Source organism: Ursus americanus, chromosome 7 (assembly GCF_024610735.1).
Source record: "Ursus americanus isolate L20-20 chromosome 7, mUrsAme1.1.p, whole genome shotgun sequence".
In the NCBI taxonomy this organism is placed as follows: Eukaryota; Metazoa; Chordata; class Mammalia; order Carnivora; family Ursidae; genus Ursus; species Ursus americanus.
In genome coordinates this window covers 23,151,722-23,176,547 of record NC_142133.1, presented here as the reverse complement: position 1 = coordinate 23,176,547, position 24,826 = coordinate 23,151,722, and the positions used below count along the sequence as shown (strand labels likewise).

Genomic DNA, 24,826 nt, shown 5'->3' with positions numbered 1-24,826 from the left:
GATTCATTATGCCTGTGATTTATAAAAGTCTAAATAAAATATAATTGGAGTGATGGACTTACAGAAAGAGGAAGAGGACAAATCAATTCCCCAAGGAACAACAAATTGGGCAAAATTGTCAAAAACAACAATTGTAGTACTCTGGAACTGAAGGAAAGGTGTACAACAAATTGAGAAGCATTTATTAAAGAAAAGCCACTTGACTTTGTGTAGGAACTATGGTTGTCTGAGGCATTTTATCTTGTGATTTCTCCCATTCCCCTCCCCCTGCCCCGTTCCACTACCTGGTAGTTCAGGTGAGGGGCATACTGTGAAAATCACCAATTTTGCTACCAGAGCAGACTGACTTGATTTGAGCAGAGCACAAAAAAGTCCCCATACCCAGGAGAGTTGTCACAGGTCAACTCTCAGATGGTCTGAGGTTGGAATATTGGTTGCAAGGAATAGACCAGCAAATTAGTCAAAAATGTAACTGGGAGATCCAGGGAATGAAATATCCAGCTATAGTGAGCCTTGATAAGGTCCTGCCTGACACTGGTGGCCTGGAAAGCTGTCCAGGAGAGACCAGAAAGGACCTAGCTACCTACTTATCTCTGGCTGATAGTCCCAACTCAAGTCAAATGTTAACCCTTGGCTAGGGGCTAAGTCAAATGATAACATGACTTAGAGTGAGTGGGAAAATGAATCCAGAGTGTAAGAGGCCAGGATAGCAGTTAATCTTTGTGGGAAGGGACAGTAATTAGAAGAGAGCACAAGGTATTTCTGGAATATAGTTAATGAGTTCTGGAATATAGTTAATGTTTCTTGTTCAGGGTGCTGTTTTCACACGTGTTCACTTTGCACTAATTCATTGAGATGCAGCTACATAAAATTTGTTCTCTTTTCTATATATATATATATGTTTTATTAATTGTTGACACAGTAATTAATGCTATACAACAACACAGAACCCTTGGTGTAATGGACAGTAAACATTTATTTTTGCTCATGAATCTATGGATTGCCTGAGCAGATGTGCTGATGGCATGTATTAATATGACCAAGGTAATTTGATCTTAGTAGGGCTTGTCCTACATCTGCAGTTAACTGGCACATATTCTGAGGGCTGGCCGGCCTAGGGTGGCCCCAGATGGCATAACTCTTCTCTGTGCCATGTGGTCTCTCATCCTCCAGCAGGATTACAAGTGGAAGCACATAAGGCTTCTTGAGGCCTAGGCTTGGAACTTCCATCACTTCCACTTCCTTCTTGTTGCCAAGGGCATTCCAAAATCAAAAAGAGGGAAAATAAATTCCACTTCTTGATGATAAGAACAAGAAGTCACAGCACAAGAGGGTATAGATACCTGGAGGAGAAAAACTGCGTTCAGTTTTGCATGAATCTACCACATGTTGTGTTTCAATTTAACAATATATAGATAAAACAAATACAACACAATAGTGATAGTGGTTAGATCTAAATGGCTATTTAGGGATATTCATAGTATTTTACTGTCTGCTTTTCTTTCTTTCTTTCTTTTTTTTGTTTTAAAGATTTTATTTATTTATTTGACAGAGAGAGAGAGAGACAGGCAGCGAGAGAGGGAGCACAAGCAGGGGGAGTGGGAGAGGAAGAAGCAGGCTCCCAGCGGAGGAACCTGATGTGGGGCTCGATCCCAGAACGCCGGGATCAAGCCCTGAGCCGAAGGCAGACGCTTAATGACTGAGCCACCCAGGCGCCCCTACTGTCTGCTTTTCTGTATCTTACAGAAAACAGAAAATATTTGTTTCTTTTTTTTCTTTTCTTTTTTTTTTTTTTTAAGTATAGATCTCTGGGCTATACTTCAGACTAGTTGAATTTGAATGCTAGGACCCAGAAATCTACATTTTTTAAAGACATAGATAGATTTATTTATTTGAGAGAGCGCACATGGGTGCACAGGTGCAAGCAGGGGGAGGTAGAGAAGAGGAGGGAGAGGAAAGAGGAAAGAATCTCAAGCAGACTCCAAGCTGAGCATGGAGCCCCAGGTGGGGCTCGATCTCACAACCCTAAGATCATGACCTGAGCCGAAACCAAAAGTCAGAAACTCTACTGACTGAGCCATCCAGATGATCCTGGAAATCTACATTTTTTTAATAGTCTCTATGAGTGGTGCTGAATTTTGAAAATCACTACTTTGGGCTTTCTGACTTCTACTGGAATCTCTGCCTAACCAAGGCATATATCTAGTTTCTTCTAACTACAAAGAAGCAGCCCAATGCTGCTGGCAGCCCAACTACCAGTAGTATCAGCTAGTAATACCAACCATTGACAGGATTACCTGAGTCCATTTGATCAATCGTAAAAACTATATACAAACTTTTAAGGTTCCTAAAAAATGGTGGTTGAGGAAAGAATGAGGTATATTAAGTACCTACTATATGTTAAAGGCATGACACAAGATACTTTACATGTATTCTTTAATCCTTACAACAGTCAGTGGTGTGAGTTGTTATTCTCATTTTATAGATGAGATCATCGAAGCCCAGAGAATTAATTTACTTGTCCAGTGTTTTGTAGCTCCTTAAATAGAAGACCAGGTAGCTTTCAGACTATAAGTTAAATAGTTTTAAAGAAACAAGTGTTTTTGGAACTAGATAATTTATTATATGTTAAACCCAGCGTTTATAAGAATTTTAAAAAATATGTACAGTACATAACTCAGTATTTAGCTGTCATTATAACTAAAATCATTCATGTTCTGATCAAAGTGCACCTAATTGTTCAAGTAGCAGAACACCTAAGTCTTTTTATTAAGATTGATTGATTGATTGATTGATTTTAGAGAGTATGTGGGAGCGGGAGGGGGGGCAGAGGGAGAGAGAAAGAATCTCAGGCAGACTCCCTGCTAAGCGTGGAGCCCAAAACAGACTTAATTTCCTGACCCTGAAATCATGACCTGAGCCGAAACCAAGAGTCAGACACTCAACCAACTGAGCTACCCAGGCACTCCAAGACTTTATATTTTTCAGATGTTTTGGGTGATTTATGTTAAATGTAAATGTTGATTTTTTAAAAAAATGTTTGTGTTTAAACAGTTGCTCAGCCAACTTAAAGGAAATTTAGAAGAAGAAAATCGACATCTACTAGATCAAATTCAGACATTAATGCTACAGAACAGAACACTGTTGGAGCAGAATATGGAGAGCAAGGATCTCTTTCATGTTGAACAAAGACAGTACATGTAGGTACCAAATAATGTTGAAATAATACTCATGATTTCATTTTTCCCAACTGGTAACAGAGAAAACTCACTGCTAATTTTTAAAAATTTTTCAACATTATTATTTCTCCGCACATTTTTTTGAATGCTTATGTTCTAGGCACTATGCTACTAACCAGAAATACTAACATGAAAACACATAGGTTCTGCTCTTAAGGAACTAATAACATAAAGCAAGAAATACAAATAATTGTTGTAATGGAAGTATATGTAGGAGGACATAGAAATACAACAAATACAGGGGAAGAAATGCCTTAATCTGGCAGGGACGAAGTGGACTTTCCAAAGATGGTTACTCAAGGTGAGACTTAAAGGCTCATGGGAGTTTGCCTGAGGAGACATACCAGGCCAAGGGAGCACAAGTGCAATAACATAGAGCTGTGATGAAGGTCTATTATGGTATGGTATAGGACCTAAAAATTAGTAGTTCTTGCTGGAGCAAAATTGAGGAAGAAGGAGCAATAGAGAAGTGGCTAGAACTTAGGAGCTACTTCACAAAGGTTTTTCCATGCCACACAAAGGAGTTGCTGAAAACATTGAGCAGGGGAATAAAACCATCAGATTTGTGTTTTTTTAAAAAAGCATTGATGGCGTTTTAGAGTATGGATTGGAGGTTCTGAGAGTAGAGACAAGGAGTAAGTTTTAGAAAGACTGTTGTAGTAATCTAGTGAATCATAATTCATAAGGGGTGGTAATTGAGATCAAATACTAGATGTAAAAGATAGAATTGACAAGGCTTAATATTGGTAATTTATGTCTCCATTAGTAGTAGAGGAATCTGGTAAAATCAGGAATTTGGGCCTGATCAACTCACTGGATAGTTCTTGTATTGCGCCAATATTCATCTTTACTAAATTCTTCTCTTCCCCTATTCTCTAAATGAAAAACACTATAGTATAATAGAAATAGCACAGATGTTGAAATTAGGCAGTTCCTAATTTAAATCCCAGTTCTTCTAGTCACTAGCTATGTGACCATAGATGGGTTACTTTGTTTCTTTGATCATTGGTTTCTTTTTCTCTAAAATAGAGATATAACATCTACTTCCAAGATTATCCTAAGAAATAAATGAAATAATATATATGTGCCTTTTAGGCATGATATATATGATGGTGAGCTAGGACACATGTGAAACCAGTATACAGCATACATTTTTCGAAGCATCAGTTTTCTTATAAAATTTGGGGCAAGGAACATGATTTTTATATTAATAGACATATTATGGAGCAAAAAGCAGAGTTTGCATGAACTTTCAAAATAAATGCAAAACTTCAAAGAAATTTCACATTTGTGGCTTGCACTTTGGACTACACCTTCAATCCTTTCAGGGATATGTATTCCTTTATTCTCTGCCTTAAGAGGTGTTTTTGCTTAAGAAGCAGTAAATATATGTAAAGCTCTTGACATTTAAGTTTTCTGTCCCTAAAACAAAGGCATTATCTAAAGCTTTATCTTTGGATATCTTTAGAATATCTTAATGTTCTGGCCTTGGTGAATAATCCATTTCCAAAGTTTCAGTAACTGTATCTATATAGTTGACTTAGAAATATTAGTATCTATTTTGACTTTTTGAATTGAAATTAAAAATATCCATCTTATATGTCAGACAGTTCTAGCTGAATGCCTCTGTCACATGGTCCTAGCTGGAGTGACAGTGAACAGGTAGTACTGAGAATTTGGAGATTCCTGATGATATTTCAACAGGTAAAAAGAGAAAACAGTTGGGAGGTATAGACCATCCACCATTGTGCTGTGGGGTAACTCTTGGCAGCCTCTGTTCACAAAGCATCTTCTTCAAAAAAATTTCTCAAATCCATTTGCTCCGGTTCCCACTACCCTGATTCAGCCTAACCACTCAACAAGACTACCTCATTAGCCTCCTGGATGTTTTCCTTACTACCATCCTTTCTGATAGATACTATTTCATTATGGAGTTTAGGTACCTACAGCGAAGATTTCATAACACCACTTTGTAATGAAACCTTCAAGGTTCTGATTTACTATTGAGCAAAATCTAAACCTGAAAATCCCTCACTGCTTCCCCTCAACTAAACTGCTTAATTTAGCATTCTTATCTTTTCAGTCTACCTAATACGGCCATTCTCTCCATGAGGCTTTCTTCGGTCATCCAAGATAGAAATATTTTCCTTTTTATAAGTTTCTTTTGTACTTAACACAGTGCTTTTATTTTGGCACCCCTACTGCCTTGGATTGTAATAGTCATTTCTGTATATTTGTTCTCTCTCTCCTATTGTATTATAAGCAGAGTTGGGCTCCTTATTGTCTTATATATTCTTTGTGTCTTATTGTAAATGATCACTAAATATTTGTTGAGTAAACAACATCGCAGTTTGGCATCACAGTTTTTTTTAGATCATTTTACTTTAGTCTGTGATCTTTGATGTTGCCTATGTAATATATAACATCAAGGACATAAATGAGACTAAGACATGGTGAAACTAGTGTATTCTCGTATTGCTGAAGGCAGGAAATAGTTCTCCAAAGGTAAAGTAAGCCTAAGTAATTCTCCCGCAAAGGAAAAAAGTCTGTTTACATGAAGATGTGGTTGAAAGATTATTTATTATATCTACAATTGTAAGCAAACTATTGAACATTTTAGTTTTTTACTTATATAAATTATATTAAATCACCCTTCATTCCAAAAACAATGTGAGATACTAAAAGATCCAAGAATAGGAGAATAGTCACTGTTAATATAATGTCACTTAACAGCTTTTAAAAGATGTTGAGAGAATTCCTTTGTCACAATGAGAATATAATATGGAAAAATTTCTTCAAACAAATAATGTATTAAAGAATTGAATTTTAAATTCTATATCCTTTTATTAAGTGTGTTTGTAAATATAAAGGAGAAACTTGGAAAAAATCCCATTGTTAATACCTAAGACTTAGTTTTCAACTCTACTATCTGTATTTATTTATGTTTTGGACAGGAGTTAGGTTGTAGTCACAAAATAATTCAGTATTCATAACTGTACAAAATATGGTACATGTCCTAAAATGCAATTTTTATTTTTATAGTGATAAGTTAAATGAATTAAGACGACAAAAGGAGAAATTAGAAGAGAAGATAATGGATCAATACAAATTTTATGACCCATCTCCTCCTAGAAGGTACTGTTAACCAAATTTTATTCATTTTTATTTTGGAAAAAAAAGAAGAAAGTTAAGACTTTTAATTTTGTGAAGGACTTATATGTTGAATTTTAGACTGATAAGAGTTTTTTAAATTATTCTATTAGGAGAGGCAACTGGATTACTCTAAAAATGAGAAAATTGATAAAGTCTAAGAAAGATATTAATCGGGAACGTCAGAAATCTCTAACATTAACACCTACCCGCTCAGACTCCAGTGAAGGATTTCTTCAGCTCCCCCATCAAGATAGTCAAGATAGTTCTTCAGTAGGTTCAAACTCTTTAGAAGATGGCCAAACTTTGGGGACCAAGAAAAGCAGCAGTGAGTGCTTAAACTCTTTAAACATTTGTGATCTCTAGTATTGATTTAAAATCCTTTCAAAAGATTTCTTTTAACTTATAACTTCAGCAGTCCTTTGGGGTAATAGTCTGATGAATGCATTTTTTAACTCTATATGATTATAAAATTCATTGTGTATTGCAGTACTGCATAACTACATGATTTTCTGTATTATGTGTTTAGAAATATACCAAACACAGAAATACCATCATTTAGCCAGGGAAGTAAAAACAATGTCGAAAGAACATTGAGATAAGAGCCGGAATATCTCTGCCACTTGCTAGTTGTATTAATATGGGCACACCTTTCACCTTTGTGTCATACTGCACAGGGTGATTGCAGAGAGCAAGTGAGAAATGTTTATGAGTTCATCTTGATAATTATTTGTAACTAAATAGAATAATAAGGCATTTTATAATGGGATTTTATTCATATACTTTGGTGTCAAATTGGAGCAAAGTCACATTGGTGAGAAGCAAAGAAAAATAGACATGAATATGAAAAGAATGTTATTCAGTGGTTTAGAAGTAACTGAAGGTTGTAAAAATTGTTGAGGATTGCTTGGTAAAGGATTGATTAAAATTGATGTGTATAAACTGTATAAAATTGTGATTTAATTTTTTTTATTTACAAATATAGCAGTATCACATCATAACATGCCCTATACAATTCATAATATTTTTATTTCATTACTAGTGTGCTTAACTAAACAAAAGCAAAATAAAAGCCTAAAGAGGTATATTTTAAGAGAAAGAGAAAAGAATCCAGTGCTAGGCCCTTTGAAGATGTCCAATAAGTTGACTACTAACAACGTTCTTATAGAATATGTAAACAAGATACTTTGAATCCATTCATACCATCACCAGAGTCACTAAATTAAAAAAATATATATTTATGTGTGTATATATGTATATGTATATCTATATGAAATAGATCTATATAATTTCACTGCTATTCTTTTGAAGTAAGTAGGCAAAAACAGCTGCTACTTCCCCCAGGGATAGACTCTTCTTATGGCAACACTCAAAACAGTCAAAAAACTATAGATGTTTTGGCCTCAGGGGAATTAACTCTGAAAAGACAGTATTTTAGGGTGTAGGAGATGAGACATTCATTATAGCGTATATTTCAGAATACAACTATAGCATCCTAAAAACTAGAATCCATAAGTATTCATGCATACATACATACTTGTGTGTGTGTGTATGTGTGTGTGTGTGTTAGTCTCAAGAAAGTGGTTAAATTCTGTATTTCCACACAAGATTCTCATTACCTGGGTCTTTTGCTATCTAGTCTTATCAGTCAAATCTACACGAAATCGCTGAGTATTCTTCTAGAGAAACCATCAGGTTTACCTTAAAAAGATGCCAGATAATTCATAATTTTGTTACCTTTAGATATAAAATATCTGACATCTTATTAAATGAGAAATGGTAATAGGTCTACTTAATTTTTTTTCCAATTAAAGGAAGATGTTTCGTAAGGGATTGATTTTTTTTTTTTTTTTTTTTTTTTTTTGAGTAAGCTGTACACCCAACATGGGGCTTGAACTCACAACTCTGAGATCAAGAGTCGCATGTTCTACCGACTGGGCCAGCCAGGCACCCTAAAGAAAGATATTTCAATTCAGATATGATAATGTAACACAAGAAAGGCACAGCAGTCCTTTTTGAGGTCAACTTGTCTGTTTTTAATATAAGGCTGACATTCTTTCATACTCCCTACTGGAACATCCAGAATAAGAATCAGAAGGCAGTAATATTCTCCTTTCCTGCAGTTGTTCAGTTTTAGAATGTTTTAAATAAACAAAACCCAGCAATGCTAATGTTCCCGAAGTTCAGCATGTTGGAAAAAGAACATTGTATATCTACAAACTAGTTGATATAAGAAGGATCATATTCCACCACTGGCAAATTTAAAACTCCTTTTATCCTGTCTGTCAGTAAAGCAGTCTTTGGAAAACAGTTGAAACAGAAGTATCTAAACAAGACAACACGTGCATGCTGCAACCACTCAGCTTTGTTTTAGCTAAGTGTCCATTTTTACATTGCTTTCAGTTCATTTCTTTTTAATCATTAAAAACAGCTGTGTTTACCAAGCTAGAAAAGAAATAGGTCAAATTAAAAGCCTAAATGAATCATGACTATTCCTAATAGCAGTCAAATAAGTTAAAAAGCTGTATGTCTATTGCATTCTCCTTAATGGAGAAGAACTTTTGATTACTTACAAGATGATGGCAAACCTTGAGAAGGAGTATAGTTAGTAAGGCTATGTACAGTATGCTGTTAAGTCTTTATTCACATCCTCTCCCTAACTCCTAAATTGCAGTTCCAAAAGGTGTAACAGTTTTCTGTATTTGAATCTTGTTAAAATATAACTCAAGAATGTTAGTGACTCTAGTGAGCATTTTAATTTTTATGGTAATGACACCTCCTACATTTATAACCCTAATTTTCATTTACAGAATTTTTCTGCACAGTGCTACCTTTGTTTTTCTTAACAAACTCACCCAAAAAGCCCTTCAAAATAGCTAAAAATGTTATGAGTACACATTTCTCTGTCATTTTTGCTTGCATTAGGGTGCCTCTTATCTTTTAGCTTTAACAGAGCTTAGTGCTAGCTTTTCTCTTTTCCCACCCATGCTTTCGCAAAATGGAATAAATGTAATTGCTCATGTCATCTTTTGGAAGACTTTGTTCAGAAGAATATTTTCATGGTGCTGTTAAATAATGCACCAGAATTCAAATTAACCCCCCCCCCAAAATCACCTATTTTCTTTGTTTAAGTTTAAGAAAATAATGAAAGTTTGTAAAGTTTCTTTAGATTGTTTTAAACATTCCCTGGGCACCCTAGTTTTTGTTAATATTTATTACTAGAATACTCTCGTAAAATGTGCATTTTCCCGAGTAACTTTTTTCCAAGATGAAGTCTTTTTATTTAAAAAGTTAAAATAGAGGATTGAAAAGCCTTATACATTTTCATCCTGTATACTGTGGCCCACCAATAGCCCTAATTTTAAAGGTATACCTTTACAACTTAACTAGGAAAAGTGTTCCTTCAGTAAATACTTCTAATCAGTTCCTGTATTTGTAGGACTTTAGCCAATCCAAGCTTTCAAAGTATATGTTCCTCATCATTGTCTTCAGTGCTTTCCAAGTATTTTAAAGTGTCAAAGTACATATTTCATATTTCATTATCACTCAGCAGCATGAGAATAATAGCTTAGTATAGCATACATAGCTGAAGCTCAGACATTCATTTCTGTCCTTAATTTCAACATTTAACTCCCATCTGTTCTTCTCCCTTTTTTCTTTCATTTTTTCTGTTTCTGTTTTTCCTCATGCTCTGACATTAAAGTGGTTGCACTGAAAAGACTGCCCTTTTTGAGGAACAGACCGAAGGATAAAGACAAAATGAAGGCCTGCTACCGTCGTTCCATGTGTAAGACTTTATGACAGTTCAGCTTCTTTCAAATGACTACACTGGCTTCCATTACTAATTTTTCACTAACCTTTCTCTGGACTGTGCCAATTTTCTTATTTTGCAAAGTGCAGTCTTCCTCTAATTCAAGGAGCTGGAAGAATTTTTTTTTTCAAAACTGGCACTGAATTCGCATTATATGTATGTTCACTGATACATATACATGCATATATGTTTAGTCATACATGTAATATAATTTTCCAGTGCCTTCTAAAAGTTGGCAGAAAACAAAAAAAAAAACTTTAATTTTCTATGCCATAGAGATTTTTTTTCCCAAAGAAATTTACTTAAGATATAACAAAACCTTTAGCATTAGGAATTTATTTTCTTAATGAACTAAATTAAACAAATAAATAAATAAAATGGCCTGTAACCCTTGAAAACGTTTGTCATTCTTTATATATTAATACTCTGTTTTTTTTAAAGTGGTATGGGTAATTAATTACATAATCAAATTAAATGTCACTTTGGATATCATCTCTTTCAGGTGTTTATTGAATGGTATACTTATTTGATTCATAAAATGAATGATTTCTTCAGTAACCTGCTCTGACCAAGGACTCTTTGTCATTTTCAATAATGATGCTGTATAAGAACTGCTCTCCATCTTACCTTTATTCATTCCATTTCTGTCATCACAAAACCACATTATGAAGGCTTCTAATTATATTGCACATCACTGCGCAAAAGCATGGCAGTTGTACAGAGTAAAATTCCTTTTCCTATCTTTAAAGGGGGTGGAGGTGGGATAAAAATATTTACTGAAGTTTATCAGCCTTTGGCCTACTCATTTCATTCAGCTGAATGCATGTCATAATTGAATGACCTTGTGGTTATAGTCTTTGATGTTCACTTGCATTAATCCATAGACAAAAACCAGATCATTTATAATACAAGATAGAAGTAAGAGCAGATACATTAACCATGCTGATTCATTTGCTTTCATTTGCATCCCAGCCATGAATGACCTGGTGCAGTCCATGGTCCTAGCAGGAGGACAGTGGACAGGTAGTACTGAAAATTTGGAGGTTCCTGATGATATTTCAACGGGTAAAAGGAGAAAAGAATTGGGAGCTATGGCCTTCTCTACTACAGCCATCAACTTTTCAACTGTCAACTCTTCTACAGGCTTCAGATCCAAGCAGTTGGTTAATAATAAAGGTATAGGCCGTCTGCTCTTTGCACTGTGGTGTAACTGTTGGCAACAGGAATTTTAATTTGACTTTTCCATGTATACTTTTTTGACAGCAACAACCTGAAATAATTTACCAAAACAGTCTGGATTCATTTTGAGAGAATTTTCAAATCATTTCAAAAATTTTAAATATACAAATAATTAAAATCTTTCCTAGGCCTTTCATAATAAACAGCTAATGAACTAACAAGAAAAGGAAAAATAAGCCAAGTAAAGAGTGAGAAAGGGAAAAAGTGATGATAGAAGCTTTAAAATAAAAACTAAACTAAAAACACTACAACTTCAAACAGAGACAACCACATAGAACAACCCCGGCTCTTGCTTTGCTTTGCAGGGTCTTTGGGGAGATTGTTTCACTGCTTCTGTGTTAAGCGAGTCAACTCTCATCACAGCTATTCTGTTTCTTATTCCTAGTTCCAGTTTCTGGTTAAGTCTATGAAATAAGTTAAATCAAGATGTATTACATGTGATTGAAAAAGAATATCCATGTCTGCATATATGAAATTTTATAATTTTTTTGTATAAAAACATTTTTATATCCATTTTGCTATTTTATGTAGATACTACATCCTTTGAAGACATAAGTCCACAAGGTATTAGTGATGATTCTAGTACGGGATCAAGAGTTCATGGTAAGATATGAACTTTACTTAGAGAGTACATATTCCATACAGAATGGGAATGCTGAGGCTCTGGCATTGATTTGGTGAATGTGGCATTGCCAGCAAGCATGTTTTCTCTAACCTGCATCTCACTGCTACTTCTGTCATTTCTTCAAACCTAATACTCCCTTTTGCCCCTTTTTAAGGTTGTTGCTTCATCTAAGTAGTCTCTCTCTTGGTCAAGGTCATTTATAAAGTATGCCTGCACAGTGCTCGAAGGTAATTTTGCCATTTTGATATAAGGTTAAAGTTATGAGAAACACATTTTACCGTTGGTTTAAAAAATATTTAGTTTGATAAAGGATGAACTCTAAGAGACCACATTTTCTGCAGTGGTGAGCATTTCAGATTTTTAATTTTTTGGAGAGATCTGCAAAACCATATCTTACCAAGCTAAATTATTAATAATAAATGGATAACATGTTGAGGGAATTTCATATGTAAGCAGGATTTTAAGAAACGGGGTAGGGTCATGTTAACTGTGCAATTGTTCCCCTTGTACGGATAGGAATGCAGGACATTAACTCTGCAGATGCTCATGTTCCTCCTGTTCGTGGCATCTCTGCAGTGTGCAGGGTTCCTTGTCTGATCTGTTGTAAGTGACCTAATCACTAGCATTTTTTTTTTTTTTGGCATGTCATTCTACTCAACCAGAACAGTTTTGGTATCCATCTAGAAATCATTTCCAAAACTAAATATGCACTTTATTTTCTTTTCTTGGAATCTCAACTAGTGTTTCAGAAGAGTCTTATTCTAAAGTATCTAACTGAACTACCTGGAAATGCTTTTGCTCTCTAGTCTGTAAGATTCAACTCTGGGCATGCTCAGCCTGTGACAGTATGCATGATTGCTTCCTCAGAGCATTCTGTGATCAGAATGTAAAAGTTCAATGTTATTAGCTAGGAGTTTTATCACACTGTCTCCTGATCTTTTCATTTAGCTTCAAGACCAGCCAGCCTTGATAGTGGCAGAACATCCACTAGCAATAGTAATAATAATGCTTCACTCCATGAAGTCAAAGGTATGCTGTAGGTAAATTTATTAATATTGTCCATCCATTTCCAGATTTTATAATTAGAAGATTGATGAAGTTTCTGGAGTAAAGTATGAAATCCAAATCACCTATGCATAGTTCCTTGGAACATTTTATACTTCTTACATTGTAATACAGTGTATACAATGTATATAAATGTAAAAACAGGAGCAGTAATTTTGGTTGCCATTTTTCATCTTCACAAATAAAATATTTTTATGTAATTTTTAACTTCATGTAAGTCCTTATTTTTCTTACATTTTGTCTTCGTCATAAAAATGGTTGTCCTTAATTTTCTCATGAGGCATGTACCATGAACTCCCATTACAGAAGTGTTTTAGAAATACTTTTAGCTTAATTTATTCATGAAATAAGGGGAAATAATTTTTTTAATTCGAGAAGACAGTTGTGTTTGTGTATAACAGACAAATGGATGCACATAGCTTATATAAAGAATTCAAGTTTTTTTTCTCTATTTTTTAATGTGCATTCTAAGGTAAGGTTTTTATGTAAATGCTAGAGGCCTTGACTAGTACTTTTTCCCTGAAAAGGTATACTGCCTACTCGGGTTCTGGAATTGTTTAATAGATTATAAAAATTGGTTAAAGTAGTTACTCTCTATAGTCCAGAATTGCCAAATTATAATGCATGTGTTCTGTTGCTTTTTGTATTATAAAATCATTTTGTCTCAGTTGTAATTTTATCATTAATGCTATGACTCTGTTGCAGTGGTCTGAAATATCTGATCTCAAGAAGGGATTTTTTTTTTAGGGATTTTTTTTTATTTCTATAATCATGTTTTTATATACAGTAGAAAAATTTAGTCTGAAAATACAAAGTATTTCTTTTCTGATTTGAAAATTTAAGAAAATCTTCCTTCTGTAAAATGTTATATAACTTGAGCCAAATTCTTTCATGACCCGTTTTACTCTCTATGATTAGGAGAGCATGGAAAGTTGTATTTTCCATCATGATACTGTATGTATACAGTTTGCTGTCAGTTAGAATCCACATAAGGAATAGCATTAAACATTAGGGAGCTTTTTTCCAGAACTAGTAATTTGCATTTTATACAGTTACTCAACCTCAATTGAGTCTTTTAAGGCTGTGTAGCCACATACCAACAGTGGAAAGCAGAGCAAGCAGATGATTCAGACATTAAAGAATAAAATGTAAAACATACTTCATTTTATATTTTGACTAGAACTTGCTAAGTAATTTTATCATATCTCCATTGATTTTCCTTTATATGCCTGCTATTTAAATTTTTTAAAAATTCTTTAAGATTATTCATTCAGGATGAACAGAGAAACCTTCAAATAAGGAATGAAGATTTCATAGAGAAGCAAATAATTAGAATTTTTAACATCTGAATTTGTATTCTGGTTTTAACGTTCTGAAATAATTTAAAATCCATACAATTGTGTTTTGTTCTAAACCGTGAGGTGTTTTACAGTTACTTGAACCTGAATTTTTTAAAATGTATTATTTTTTTATTCACTCATTCATCAAATGTATTGAGTGCCTGCTTTGTAGTTTGGCTCTGAGCGTAATGGTGAAAGCAAGTTCTGCCCTTGTAGAACTTAAAATATTTGTCAAAATGAAACTAGGGTAGACAATGATGAATACAGTTCACGAGGCATTTCTAAATAAAGCTTGAAAGTCAGTTTAGCTATTCATAAGAATCCAGTCAACAAATGTTATTACTTACATAGTTTTAATCTCATTTCTATTACCGAACTCTTAACACACCATTTACTCCAAAAGCAGGTGCAGTTAATATCCAAAGCAGGCCACAAAGCCACAGCAGTGGAGAATTTAGCCTGCTTCATGATCATGAGGCTTGGTCCAGCAGTGGTAGCAGTCCAATCCAGTATTTGAAAAGACAGACCAGATCAAGTCCAATGCTCCAGCACAAAATGCCTGAATCATTAGAGAGTCGAGCACATCACAAGATCAAAACTGGTTCCCCTGGAAGTGAAGTTGTTACTCTACAGCAGTTTTTGGAAGAAAGCAACAAGCTTACCTCAATACAGGTTAGTTTTATCTAAGTAGGACCTTAATTTAGATCGACACAGCAAGTTAAATTTCTGTGACTGAACTGTAGAGCTTCTTTTTAAGTTAAGGGGTGCTTAGCAATTTTATATCATACAGTCTGCTATATCAGGAAAGTAAAAGCTTGGCTGCATTCACTAATGTGTTGTGATATCTTTTTTAACAGATAAAGTCCTCAAGTCAAGAGAATCTTTTAGATGAAGTAATGAAAAGTTTGTCTGTTTCTTCTGACTTTTTGGGAAAAAACAAACCAGTTAGCTGTGGTCTGGCCAGGTCAGTAAGTGGAAAAACCCCAGGAGACTTCTACGATAGACGGACAAATAAGCCTGAACAATTTGTGAGACCCAGTCCTCGAAAGACTGAAGATGCCTACTTCATTAGCTCTCCAGGAAAACCTACACTAGGCACTCAAGGAAAGATAAAATTAGTAAAAGAAACTTCTCTGTCACGACAATCAAAAGATAGCAATCCTTATGCCACTTTACCTCGTGCAAGCAGTGTGATCTCTACTGCCGAAGGAACTACTCGAAGGACAAGCATCCATGATTTTTTGACCAAGGACAGTAGACTACCTGTATCAGTCGATTCACCACCAGCTACTGCTGATAGCAACATCACTGCAGCCTCTAGTGAGTACCTTTTACACCAGTGGTCCTCTCATACACTTCACACTGCAGCCCATGCTGTAGGTTCTCATGCACAAAATGATTTAGCTACAGATAAGCCCAAGTCTCTATATGCCCAGGCTAGAGACTCCAGAACAGAAAAGTCACATTTTCCAAACCAAACTTTTGCCATTATTACTATGTCAAATGATGCATTTGGAATATCAGCTGATAGCATAGAGTCATTTACTGTGGCTCATCCATCTCAGCCATTTTTATCCCTGAATACGGAACTAGTTAGTAACATAAGTGGGTTACCTCCCAGGCCAATCACCAGAGTAACTGATCAGTCTTCTGCCTCTTTGGATAAAGCTGCAAAGAAAGATAATGAACAGTTTTCTGATAATCAGAACCTTAGTAACAGTAACCCACAGTCTTCTGCAGATAGCAGTAATCTTATCACTTCTGCATGCTTCTATCCTGATGACACAGAAGCTGCACTGTTGGTTTCTGAGGATAATCAGACTGTTTGGTATGAGTATGGTTGTGTTTGATCAAAACTGCACAATATAATACTGATGTTACTTGATATGCACTGTGCTTTTCTAATCTGATTTGAAGAGCTGCTGTTGAAAAGTATAATTTGGCTAGGCTTACATTTTTATTTTTAAATTGTGGCATAGTATTGACTTGTACATGATGGCATGTGTATAAATATGAATGTGTAATCACACCAAAGCCTGCATGAAATATTAATTGCATTGTACACTTTCTGCATGACTTTAAAAACCTTAACAATACATGTTCCTCTTTCACATTTCTTGTCACCAGATACAAGATTGTTACTTTGATACCTGGAAGCATATTAAGATAGTTGCATGCTATAATTACCAAGAAGACATTTCCAAGTCATATTTACCTTGTTGCTCCTAAAAAAGAATGCTCATTTTCTCCCTCCCTCCGTTTTTGCTCCCTTTCCCTCCCTCTCTTCCTCCTCACTCTTCATTCCTTTCCTCCCCCAGAATGTGCACTTCCTGTTGCACACATACTGTGTAAAAAGATGTCATCTTCTTTTGCCATTTAACTACGTTTCTGTCCTGCTGTTTTATTTCCAAGGATATAGTCAGTAACTCCATTAACACTTTATGTAGTAAATATTAACTACTGCCCATATTTATAAAATTGTTCAGATTTAAAACATTGATACTCATAAATCTAATGTATTTCTTTAAAAACCCCATCAGATTTACACGTTACTTATACAGTGACTAGGAGCATTTGTGTTAATTCTGTTTCTTCACTCTCCTTCATCTGATAAATGTAAGAGCTCAAGGACCATCTTTCCTTCAAGATGACTTTTTTACTTGGAATCAGTTAATACATTAGTTTTGCCAGTTCTTTTTTTATATAGAGTCAAAGAGAAATAAATCAAATCATACTCAATGTGTTGGAAATTTGCATTTTTACTTCTGTTCAAAAAAGGTAGTAAGTTTAAAAAGTAGTGAAGATTGTTGCTTCTGTATTTATTAAATTATATGTGTCTCCTTAAAACAGCTTTTTAAATGAGTACATTGTGCTAAAATAAAACTAACATTAGAATTTAAATAAACAAGTGTGTTTTTAGTGGAACAAATTTTAGAACTACAAATAAATACCAACTTTTAGCTAAGAAAATAACATATAAGATAAAGAAAATATTTTCTAACTCTGACTCCAGTGTCATAAACTTTAAAATTATCTTGCTGTGGTTGTAGCACTTTTAAAGCAAAATCAGCTAAACTTGAATCTCTAACTCCCAGAATTTAAAAAAAAACAAAACAAAGCCATAACCCTGATTCACTTACTCCTGGAGGAGATCTTAGCTCTTTCTCTGGAATGTTTTTGCCAGTTTGATTCAGTCTAAATATTACTGCTAATAACTCAGCCTGGCATCTGGAAAAGAATGCTTTGAAATGTAACTTTCTAAATGGGGAGGAAATCACTATTTTATACATATTGTTACATTAAGTTATTATTAATTAGGCCAAAGGAAATAGAATCCATAGAGAATCTTTGCTTAACAAAATTTCTCCTTTAAATTAAGGCATTCTCTAGTACTTATACACAAGATCATTGTGGGGGCTAGGCCCTCTCCCTTTTTATCTTTGACTATGCTTCTTTTCTCACAGCCAGCTATTACTAAAATGGTTCTACTGCAAATAATCACGTAAGCACAATCAGAAAATTTTCATATTTTTTAGTACGACGTAATATATTTTGTCCATGAATAATACATCTGTCTTATCAGTTGTTTCACTGCTAGTCCTAACATTAAAAATGTTTTTGGCATCTCTACTTTTTTTTTATAACAATAATAAAACTTAACGGTAAATATAAGTGAGATTAGTTGGGGGGCCACATATGATTAAAATGTAATGATTAGTGTTACTTCTTTTCCACTTTGAGTCAATAATTATAACCATTTCAACTCTTTACATATTATAAATCTGGCCACATACTTTAAATTAAACATATTAAATTTATTTATGCAAAATACATTGAGAAATCATGTCCTATTATATTAAAACTGTGTGGTTATTTTACAAAATTAGACTTACAGGAAAACAGTATTTCCAATACATATGGCTATAGTTTATAGTATAACATGTTTTCAAAAGGAACATATACACTGTGCATATAAGACAGATCCATACCATGTCCATGTGTCTTGAGGATTGTCTGTGAGAAAACAGGCTAGACTTCCTCCAGAGACTATCACCAGGGCTATGGAGTCGTAAAATTTCCTCAAAATACCAGTTTCTTCCTTATGTTTTCTTCATAGCACTTGGAATCAAATATTTAGCATGGGAAGAACCTTAGAAATTATATACAGCCAGTGTTTCCCAAACTTTAAAAAATCATCGTACCACTTGCTATAAGTCTTACAAAGATGCACCAGTATTTTAACTTTTTTATTATTGTTTTTAAAGATAAAATTAACCAACTCTGACTCAGGCGAGCAGCTGCACTTTTTTCCTCTAAGACATCTCCATAAATATCCTACGATTTCATAAAGGAATATTTGGAAAACTATTTGGAGATTCAGTACCCTGATTTTAGATGACACTGAGTAGCATTCACATTCCTACCCTGGGTTTCTAGAAATCATACCCTTATTATTTGTCTGACATTGTAAACTGACATTGTTAAGAATTGGGTCCCCTTTGACCAAAGCAGTTTTAGCTGTAACAGTGAAAGTAGGCATATTATAAAATTTTTCTCAGTAAATAAAACAAATACTTCATTGTGGATGTTTCTGTGGCAACATGCAAGATTATTTTGTACTTTAAAACTATTTGTGACCATTTAGTAAATAAACATAGCAAGTAAACCTATCTGATGCTACTAAAAGGACATAAGTATATTATTTCCAGCTTTTAAAATACAACAGTCTTTAAGTAATAAGATGTCTATCAGATTAATAAATTTCCCAGAGTTAGATTCTTTCTCCTTGCCCTACTCAACAAGAGTTCATTAGTTTCTTAACTTCATGAATTACATTATGTTTAACCTTTGATTAAGTAACATGAAATGCTTTTCTCCTGCAGATGTGGACAAAGTACAAGAAAGCAGAAATTCAAAAAGCAGGTCTAGGGAGCAACAAAGCTCCTAATTCTATTTCCCACTACATGACATGTGGGCCAAGTGGTGAGTTCCTTGCTTAAATGTAAATGGGATTAGTCTCATTTATACAAACTAACCGTGTTACTTATAAGAATAAGTGCACATTGCATTAACAGATGTAAATATTGCTTGCTTATTTCATGATTTTCTGTCCTACTTACTAGTCAAGCAAGATTTATTGGTTGCTTTAAGTTTTTGCCTGTCAGTGCAGGAAACAAATGTTTTTTGTTTTTTGTTTTTTCTTAAATTTAATTTTACTTGTCAATAATGTTTTAGGAATTCCTTTTTTAATTTGAAGTCTTTTTCTTTTTTTCTTTTTTTGGTAGGAATACAACTTTCCCACAGTGTTTTTGATAATTGAGAATAAACAATAAATTTAAATATCTTTTATATGAAGAGCCAAAGAAAAATTGTCTCTGACTTTCTGTCACTCTCTCATTCCTATAGAAGAAATAACTGGTGCATGTTGTTCTAATAGTGGCTGCTCTGTGTTTTATATCTCTCTCTTATCTTCAAGCTTTTCTTATATTTTCTTTCTTCTTTCTACCTTCCAACTAAATACAGAGAGAAAAGTGTCCTTCAGTTTCTCAGTGGGAAGCCTTTATTTCTGAAGTAACAAGACACCCAACTATAGGAATCATTTTAAAAATCTTTAAGGAGACTTTAAACAATCCATCGTGACTAGAGCAGGCAAGAAATACAAAACCTTCATTCCTTCCTTGAATCAAGGAGCACTACTGGAGTCAACTGCCAAAATTTTTAGAAGGTTTTAGGACTTACTATACACTGTGTTGATAAGATCTACCGAATAAAGGATATTCTCTCACTAAGGACCAAGTGTTTTAAGGTTCCAAGAAGTACTCCAAGAACAATCTACTTCTTTCGTCATTTGTTTATGAATTTATCCATGTTTGCTTAATGCTTCTACTAAGTATTAGCCAAAATCTAGCCATTTATATTTAGTTGTGTAAATCTAAATTAAATGCTGTAGTATGTTGTGGAATGTACTATATATCAAGATACAGAGAACATTGTTTTGGCATGTCAGAGCCTTATTTGGTTAGCAGACTGCATGTGTTGGTATTCTTTTTTTTAGCCAATTATTTTGATGCACTGCAAAAGAAATTCAGTTTATAAGATAAATCTGAAAACTAGGAGCTATAAAAATTTACAGTAATATTAATCTTTCCGTATTCCCCTTTAAGCAACACTAAGCATTCACACATGGATCCAAGGTAATTAAAAAGAGTTTTTCTGAAACTTTTTTAGTAAGGTGGTTTTCCAGCAAATTGCATTCCCAAGATAATGCTGTTATGTTTTAAATTCATTTCCCTTCTTTAGTATTGGGTTATGTATGTGTGTTTGTTTTTTTTTAACATGAGAGCTGACTGTTGCTTAAGAAGTTTTCTTATGGCAAAAAAATGTAAATAATTTACTATGATCTGCATTTTGCCAGGAACTCATTTATTTTTAAGGTTATCACGTATTAATAAGAACTTTTCTGTTTTTGTCCTTTATAATATTACATTAAAGTTGGTAACTGTTATTGGTACTTTTGAAATATTTGTATGCATTTGTTACCTTAAACATTTGAAAGAAGCACAAAAAAAGTAGATTTAGTTAACCCAGGGATACATCAGTTTTTTTGTAGCTCCAATTTTATATCACAGTTTTATTTTCTTATGAAATCAAAAAATGCATTGATACTTATTAATGCCAATTCATTATTTAACATAAATATCAGAATAATCTTAAAGGTCTGAAATGAGAAAGATAATGACTTTTTTATTTTAATGGTATACTTCTTAGGCTCTCATTACCAGCTCTAAAAATCTTTTTGGAATAATTCCATATTCATAGTGTGTGGTTTAGGAACTATGTGTTTCATCACTAACCTAGTAGCCATGAGAACTGTGTGTGTCTCTCTCTCCCTGTCTTCTTTCCCTCTTTCTTTTTCTCTCCCTCCCCCTCTCCCCTCTCTCTCCCTCCCTCCCTCTCTTTTTGGTAGGCCAGTTAGCAGTATTGTGTTCATAGTCTACTTTCAGAAAGACTTAATGAAAAGAAAGACAGCATGTATAGTTGACCAGAAATCAAAAAGGAATTTAGAGAACTTGGACTTAATGCCACCATTAACTTAGGTTTTGCCGCCAAATAATGCTGTAAAATTAAATCACTTTTAAACTCTTGGATGAAAGGTGCTATGTAAATGTAAATAAAAAGGATTCTTACTAAAATACAACTATTGCACAACAGACATATTTAAAACTTATTCTCTAGACTTTGAAACATCTCTCTTGTGACTCCCTAGATTCAAGTATCCAGTTGATAATGGGCATCATGGCAGTCTAGAGATACTTGCATGTAAAAAATGTAAATTCATTTTTAGGTGGATAAATTGAAAGTAAATATAGAAGTTATGTTTTAGCTAAATACAGTAAGTGGGTAACTTAGATTTATATTAACTAGCATCTAATTTGCACAACTAGGACACATCCCAGGACAATTACTGAAAGTTGGAATTTAATGAGTAGGAAGTGGCCCAGTGAGGGTGAATCATACCACAGCTTGACCTTTCCAGAACACTAATGTCCTAAAATAGAGAACCTGTTGACTTAAGCAGCACATTATTGCTTCACATAGAACATGCTTAGGGGCAGCCTATATAGCACTGAGTCTGAGGAGGCTGACCCTGAGAAAGTGCAGTTAGAGACAAACAAGGGGGAACACTTAAGACCATAAAAGTAGGAATACTCTCAGTTATGTTCATCACCTTCATACAATTTCAAGAAAGGACTAGATAATCACCCCATGAATATTTTACTTTCTCCAAAAGATTCAGAAGCAAACTTAGTAGGAAGTTACTTTCCCTTAGATAAACGGCTTCTGCCAAACAAAATAGTATGGCTACCGAGAAACTTACTGGGGCCACTTTCCTGACTGGGGCCTGACATGCTTTTATCTGGCTGTCTTCTAAATCAACACCTAACACCCACTCCCCACCCCCACCCCCCACCCCAAGGAAACTGAAGAATTAATATACAGGGTAATGGCTTCCGCAAAGAGCTCCAATAAAGTGCTTCAAATCTGGCCATGTGGAAAGGTTTGGTCCACGTCTTTGAACTGGTGGTTACCAAAGAGTTCATGTAACAGGTTTGTATGTAGCACCTTTCATGCAAGGCATGGTAAGAGCCTATTAAAAAATCACTGTGCATATTACGGACGGAATTGCAGCCACCTCACAAATGAAGTATTACAGCCTGCACTGTCTTTACAGTTTATGTCAGGAGGTGAAAAAGATACTGTACCAAATCTGGAATTACAATGAGGAGTAATAATGTATGCTAAGTGACTTTGTATTTTAAGTTACTTTTATGAGAAAAGTGAATTTTTGTGCTTTTCTTTTCTGCTACATTTCGTCCTGAGATGTATTTTTTCTTTAAGCCTTGAATGAGTAATACAAAAGGAGCCCATTTTGTGATATAAACCTTGATGTACATGTTGAGATATCTGGACAATGAAAATGCCTTAAAAGGAATGCTTATGGATAAAGTTGCACTTATAACACCCTTTAACAAAACCTGATTTTAAATTGTCTTTTTCTTTTCTACCAAGGGTTCTCTTTCAATGTTTGCCATTGTACTTAAATTGTTATTAAATACCAAATCAAATAATATAAAAGCTGTAACATTTCCTTTAAAAGTAATGTTACTGAGGGATTTGGAGTTGAATGGCAGTGATTATTACTTGGTAATACCTATTATCAACCACAGGAAGCCAGTTCCTAACAAACCATCATTGGTTTGATATGTCTTTTTAAAAACATTTCATTATTTTTCATTTTAGTTTTAACTGTATTACTCCTAAAAAATTAAGTTGGTTTAACATTCACTTAAACTGATTGATATAAAATAAAACAAAGAGGTGACTTTTATAACAAGTGGTTAATAATCATTTAAAAATTGTAACATATAATTTAGTTAAGTATCATCTTTCCTTTCCCTTTGCCCTGGAAAACCTTTTTTTCAGACACAACCCATAACCTTGTTCAGATGATTCTTTCTAAATCTTTTAGGGATGAGTATTGGAGGTTTGGGAAAAGAATAGAATCTTATCAATTCTGTTAATCCCCACATAGGTGTTTAAATACAATATATTGCACAAAGCAGTGTCTTTCATTTTCATTTATAGATTTTGGGGAGGCAGAATGTTAGAGGAGGCAACCAGTTGTGTATTCTGGGGCAAGTTAGTCTTTCTGAGCCTGTTCTCACTATAAGATGGGAAGGACATGGTCTACTGTCCTCAGTCTTTGATTCTATTCATTAAACATTCATTTTATGTGCAAAGCAACCTAAAATTTCCTCTTAGAGATGTAGTAAACAGCAGGTAAAAAGTAACATGGCACCTTAGAATAAGTTATCATTTATAGAAAATATTTACTAACCCCACATCTCTTAAATTCATTCTTTATAGAAATTTGGCCATGAGTAGACTTGTAGTTTCTAATCCTATATATCAAGAAATAATGTTTTTACTTTTATTTTCCTTTTAGTAACACAAATTGGTTACACTATCACTACCAGATGGAAGTTACTTTTGAGTGACCAAACTTAGTAAAATATGGTTACCTCACGACTATCCCATTTGATTGTACCAGAGGAAAATAAGAGAATTTTCTTTACAAGATCTCTAGACTATTTCTATAGTATAGTCTACCTCAGCCCTTCAACTAATGAAGACTTTGTTTTAATTTAATCGAAAAAGTATGTTTCTCAACTAGCTTCTATAGAACTGACAGTACATAATCCTGAGTTCTTACACTGTTTCAGATGCCACAATTGAAGGGGGGGATGAGTAAAATTTAATACAGCCTACAGAACAGGAAGTGTGGTCACATTTCTAACCTCTCAAAAGATTAAACAAATCTTTCCTTAATCTTCATTCCCCAAAGAGAACCACTATCAACAATTTAATATATTCCTATATCCCTTTTTATTTTTTCCCTATATGTACGATATATGTATAATTTTACATATGCTGTTTTTGCAAGTTGCTTTTTTCAAGTAAACACCCTAAAGAAGATATAAGATAGGTAATCTTACCTAGCCTTAGTTTTGTTGTTAATTTCCTCTTAATTGCTGAAGGAATTCCTGTAATGAATAGTGCTAATGGGGAATGGGAGGTGGACTCTATGAATTGACTAAAACTACCTCAATATATCTTTTTAAAAGCAGCTTCTTTTATAGGGCGCCTGGCCAGCTCAGTCAGTACAGCATGTGACTCTGGATCTCAAGGTTGTGCGTTTGTGCCCTACCTTGGGTATAGAGATTACTTAAAAAATAAAAGCAGCTCCTTTTAGATGAAATGTTCCTCCTAAAATGATTTAGTCACCAAACCAAGG

General features: G+C 34.2%; 1 protein-coding gene across 8 annotated transcripts in view; it reads left to right on the top strand.

The window, feature by feature from the left end:
- CCDC88A (coiled-coil and HOOK domain protein 88A) overlaps window positions 1-23,591 on the top strand; it is a 120,842-nt gene extending 97,251 nt beyond the window's left edge. For 2 of the 8 annotated variants that reach the window (XM_087863412.1, XM_045788003.2), the window contains exons 23-33: window positions 3,055-3,200; window positions 6,282-6,374; window positions 6,503-6,717; window positions 10,093-10,176; window positions 11,173-11,376; window positions 11,971-12,042; window positions 13,013-13,093; window positions 14,873-15,141; window positions 15,327-15,789; window positions 19,353-19,452; window positions 19,993-23,591. In XM_087863412.1, the coding sequence (XP_087719538.1) occupies window positions 3,055-3,200; window positions 6,282-6,374; window positions 6,503-6,717; window positions 10,093-10,176; window positions 11,173-11,376; window positions 11,971-12,042; window positions 13,013-13,093; window positions 14,873-15,141; window positions 15,327-15,789; window positions 19,353-19,417 (1,692 nt within the window). In that variant the 3' untranslated portion in view covers window positions 19,418-19,452; window positions 19,993-23,591. Of the gene's footprint in view, window positions 1-3,054; window positions 3,201-6,281; window positions 6,375-6,502; window positions 6,718-10,092; window positions 10,177-11,172; window positions 11,377-11,970; window positions 12,043-12,580; window positions 12,668-13,012; window positions 13,094-14,872; window positions 15,142-15,326; window positions 16,564-19,352; window positions 19,453-19,992 lie in introns of those variants that run through there. The other 6 variants (XM_087863411.1, XM_045787999.2, XM_045788004.2 and 3 more) reach the window with 5 other exon arrangements.
- Window positions 23,592-24,826: the final 1,235 nt, after the last annotated feature.